We start from the raw sequence: 4723 nt of genomic DNA on the forward strand, positions 1-4723 counted from the left end.
CACTGTGGCAATTGGACAATTAAAACAGACATTGATTGGGGTGGGGGGGAGAAGAACAAACTGGGGAGGAGGGTAGAGAAAACAGTGCAACAATGAATGAATGAGAACCCAAAATCTCTGTAAATGTTCATTAAAACTAATAAAATTTAATAATTTTTTAAAGTGAAAATCACAGATTTTATAGCAATAGGGTCTCCATGAACATATTAAATATGCTCCTGGTGGTATTCTGGGCACTTTAAAGGTACTTACAGAAGGTAAGTGTTATTGTTCATATTGTCAGGTTATCACTGCTGTTCATGGGGTCACTATGAGTCATACTCAACTTGACCACACCTAACAACAGCAGTTGCGTCATTGAGAGTCCTATCTCATTGAGAGTCCTCTTTCATTGAACCTGTACCTTTCCCAGCATGATATCTTTTTCCAAGGACTGGCCCCCCCTAACATGCCCAATATATGTGAGATGAAATTTCACCATCCTTGCCTCCAAGGAACACCGTGGTTGCACTTTTTCCCAAGACATATCTGTTTGCTATTTTGGCATCCCATGGGATATTTAGTACCCTTCTCAATCACCATATCTCAAATGCGTTGATTCTTTTTCTGTCAGTCTTAGTCATTGTCTAATTTTTAGTATTCTTTTTTGGTGGTAAGGAGAGGGGTCACAGGAGATTTGCTCAAGATCTCACAAGTAGTAGCCAGAATTTAAGTTCAAGAGGTCAATCTTCAAAACTGTTATTATTATGCTAATAAGCTATTAACAGCTCTGCTTCTTGGTAACTCCCTGTGTGTAAGGATAGAACTGGGGTTATTGGGATTTTTAATGGTTGAGTTTTTTCAGCTTGTCTTCCAAGTCACCCTGGGTGGCTTTGAACCTTCAGTCTTCTGATTAGCAGGGGAATGCATTGACTGTGCAGTACTTAAGGACCCTCTTCCAGTTGGCCAGGTAGCCATCTTCCAAATTTCCTGGCATACACTGGTGAGCACATCCAGGGCTGTATCTGTTAGTTCAAACATGTCTGTTGATTCCTGGGGCCTTATTTTTTACCAATGCCTTCAGTGCTGCTTGAAATCCCTTCACCCTTGGCTCTTATTCATATGGTACTTTCTGAAACTTTTTTTGGCAATCGACTATTTTTGAGACTTTGCGTATTCCATCTTCTTTTGTTGCTTTCTCAATCATTCAAGATTGCATCAATAACATGTTTTTAAATTATTGTTTCCATTACATCTTTCAGTTTTGCAATTCGACGCTTGAATATGTTTTTTATTTCTTTCCGCTTGAGAAATACTGAGTGAGTGCTTCACTTTTTCTTTTCTGACTCCAGATCTTTGCATATTTTGTCATATTTTGCTTTATCCTCTCGAGCTGTCCTTTGAACACTTCTGTTCAGCTCTTCCACATCTCTTACTCTTGTTTTGGCTTCTCAGCACTCTAATGCAATCTTCACAGTGTCTTCTGACATGCATTTTGGGAAGAAGAAGAAAAGACCAAGATGGATGTCAGACGAGACTCCTAATATTGCATGAGAGAGCCAAGAAGCCAAAGCTAAAGGAAGAAACCAAGAAATCAAAGAGCTGAACAGAAAATTTCAAAAGGCAGCTCCGGATGGCAAGGCAAAATACTATAAAGAAATAGGCAGAGAGCTGGAGTCAGAAAATCAAAATGGCCGAACTCACTCAGCATTTCCTAAGCTGAAGGAGTTGAAAAATAAAGTCAAGCCACATGTGTCAATACTTAAGGATATTTTGGGTAGAATGTTAAATGATCCAGAAAGCATTAAAAGAAGATGGAAGGAGTACACAGAGTCACTGTATCAGCAAGAATTGGCTGACACAGAAGAATTTCATGAAATAACATATGAGCAAGAGCCTATGGTGATAAAGGAGGACGTTCAAGTTGCTCTGAAGGAATTGGCAAAAAAACAAGGCTCCAGAAGTTGATGACATACCAATTGACATATTTCAACAAACAAACGCTGCCCTGGATGGGCTCACTAAGTTGTGCCAATAAATCTGGAGGAGAGCTAGCTGGCCAACTGACTGGAAAAGATTGGTCTTTGTTCCCGTTCCAAAGAAAGGTGATTCGGTTCCCGCCGCGGAGTCCAGCGAGCCACACGCCCGCCGGCTGCCGCCGCTTTGGGCACAGAGTGGCCGAGGCGGCCCAGGTCTGCGTTCCCAGGTCAGCCGGGTGCTGCGGAGAAGCCAGTCTGTGTTGCCTGTTGATGTCACAAGGAAGGACTGCAGCTGTTGTGAGGCCGGGATCTACTTCCAGACTGCCCAGTGCTCCACCTCTGCTCCTGTCTGCCTCTCTGAAGTGGACTCTTGGGCTCAGAGATGACATCCCCTTAGATTTACAGAAGCTGTAATGAGGAAGAGGAGAAATTTGTGCGTCCCATGACTGAAGAGATTCGCAGAACAGCCAGAGGTGAGCTCTGAGAAATCATACAGGACAGTGAAAAGCGTCGGTGGAAGTGAAGAAGGCAGTCACCAGATTCCAGCAGTCACTATGGGAAAGGCCTTCCTGGGTCACTCACCATGTAGGCCTCACACCAGGTGCAGAACCCACCTGGGTGAGGATTGGGGAGACTCCATTGGGTCACTCTCCCCAAAGCACACCTAGGAGTTCTCTTCAGAGTAAGACATCTCAGCTGTTGGGCATGTTGGGAAGCCTTTGTCCAGCAGCGCCCATGAATGAGGTCTAGTCTGTAATTTCTAATCCCTTTGGGCACAAGTGCAAGGAAGGTCATAGGGTAACTAGACTATCTTGTAAGCCCCTCATCTTTCCTCCCTCCCTCACATACGTTTTAAAGGAGAGGATGTCTTACTTATGTAAGGAGCGCGGGAAAGCCTTTACTGAGGCGTCTGACCTCAACAAGCATATGCAGAACCACAGTGATGTCAAGCCTTACGTCTGTAAGGAGTGTGGGAAGGCCTTCTGCCAGGGCTCCCAGCTCACTAGGCACGTCAGCTGTCACAGTAGGGACAGGCCGTATGAGTGTGATGAGTGTGGCAAAGGCAGATCTCCTCACTCACTCGGCACATGAAGAGCCACAGTGGAGAGAGGCCTTACGAGTGTCAGGAGTGTGGGAAGTGCTTCTCTCTGTCCTCCCACCTGGCCAGGCACATCAGTACACACAGTGGTGAGAGGCCCTATGAGTGTAAGGAGTGTAGGAAAGCCTTTAACGACTCCTCAGCCCTGACCACACACATTAGAACACACAGTGGGGAGAAGCCCTACGAATGTACGATCTGTGGGAGGGCCTTCAGTCAGGCCTCCAATTTCAGTAGACACAAGATTGCCTACAATGGACAGAGACCCTATGAGTGTAAGGAGTGTGGGAAAGCCCTTCGGTCTTCCTCAAACTTTAACAGCCATATAAGAATCAACAGTGGAGAGAAGCCTTACGAGTGCAGCGAGTGTGGGAAGGCCTTCAGTCATGCGTCCTCCCTCAATGACCATGTGCGAACCCACAGTGGGGAGAAGCCTTACTCTGTAAGGGCTGTGGGAAGGCCTTTAGCTACGCCTCGTCCCTCATCACCCACATTAGGACCCACACTGGAGAGAGGCCCTATGCCTGTAAGGAGTGCGGGTGCGCCTTCAGCCACGCATCTGCCCTCACCACACACATCAGAATCCACGGTGGAGAGAGGCCATACGGCTGTGAGTACTGTGGGAAGGCCTTCAGTCTGTCCTCACACCTCAGCAGACACCACATCTCTCACACTAAGGAGAAGCCCTATGAATGTACGGAGTGTGGCAAGGCCTTTAGTGACTCCTCGGCCCTCTCCACCCACATCAAGACTCACTGGGGGGAGAAGCCCTATGAGTGTGAGCAGTGAGGGCGGGCATTCAGTCAGCTATACAACCTCACCAGACACGCCAACTGTCAAAAGGGGGAGACGCCTTGTCAGTGCGGCGCCTGTGGCGGGATGTTCCACAACTTCCCAGCCCTCACTGCTCACATGCATGTTCACAGTGGTGAGAGGCCTCACGAGTGTGAGGAGTGTGGGGAGTCCTTCAGCTTGTCCTCCCACCTCACCAAGCACATCCGCTCCCACAGCGCAGGGACCACCGTGTATCAGACATGGGACGGTTCCTTCTTACTGCTGTAGCTTCTGCCTGTACGTTGCCCCAAAATCTCAGTTCCCCGGTGAGCAGCAGTGCTGACCGGAAGGCTTCCCAGCACACCTGGTGCCTTTGCATACATTGGCAGGTCAGCTTAGCGGCAGAGCTGGCCTGCTCTGTGTGTCACTAGCTCAGTCCAAACAAAATTTTGCCTTTGTTTTGTTTTGTTTTGTTTTGTTGTTTTTTGTTTTATTTTATTGGGAAAAAAACATTGGGGGTACAAGGAGGTGAGGGTTGGGGGCAGAAGGGTGAGGATGGGCCAGGATGCAGTTGCAGAGCTGCACAGTTTGGTCGGTGGGGGGAACAGGTGAAGGAAATGATGAGGGTCCAGCGGGGACCAGATGATACAGAGGAATGACAAGCATTTTCCAATAGTAATTAAACCAACTATCTTATTGATTTTGGAATTGGATGCCAACTCTCTGGCTTCTTCATGCTGAACAGGGGTGTAGATGTAAAGGCGGGAAGGGAGGACGCTTTATCACCTTACTGGTGGTCTTGGGTTACAGCTGCTTGCCTTCTTGCTCTGTTAGAAGATATTTTCCTGTCATTTGCTCCCCTCTGGACTGCAAGTGTTTTCCCAGGTGGGTC

The 4723-nt window shown here is 47.4% G+C and overlaps 1 protein-coding gene across 1 annotated transcript; it reads left to right on the forward strand.

Moving 5' to 3' along the window:
- Positions 1-2822: 2822 nt before the first annotated feature.
- On the forward strand, positions 2823-4119 carry LOC102858176 (zinc finger protein 267-like). The gene is made up of 3 exons (XM_006885236.1): positions 2823-2969; positions 3481-3842; positions 3984-4119. Exons 1-3 carry the CDS (start codon positions 2823-2825, stop codon positions 4117-4119), a joined length of 645 nt encoding a protein of 214 aa, XP_006885298.1.
- Positions 4120-4723: the final 604 nt, after the last annotated feature.

Source organism: Elephantulus edwardii, unplaced genomic scaffold (assembly GCF_000299155.1).
Source record: "Elephantulus edwardii isolate Elephantulus edwardi_28Jun2011 unplaced genomic scaffold, EleEdw1.0 scaffold00041, whole genome shotgun sequence".
In the NCBI taxonomy this organism is placed as follows: Eukaryota; Metazoa; Chordata; class Mammalia; order Macroscelidea; family Macroscelididae; genus Elephantulus; species Elephantulus edwardii.

Bases quoted from the DNA above. Each gene is read 5' to 3' on its own strand.
- LOC102858176 (XM_006885236.1), top strand. From the start codon at position 2,823: ATGTCTTACTTATGTAAGGAGCGCGGGAAAGCCTTTACTGAGGCGTCT. The intron at 2,970-3,480 runs GTCAGCTGTCAC...GCGAACCCACAG, and splicing joins GCTCCCAGCTCACTAGGCAC to TGGGGAGAAGCCTTACTCTG. The intron at 3,843-3,983 runs GTGAGGGCGGGC...GCATGTTCACAG, and splicing joins AAGCCCTATGAGTGTGAGCA to TGGTGAGAGGCCTCACGAGT.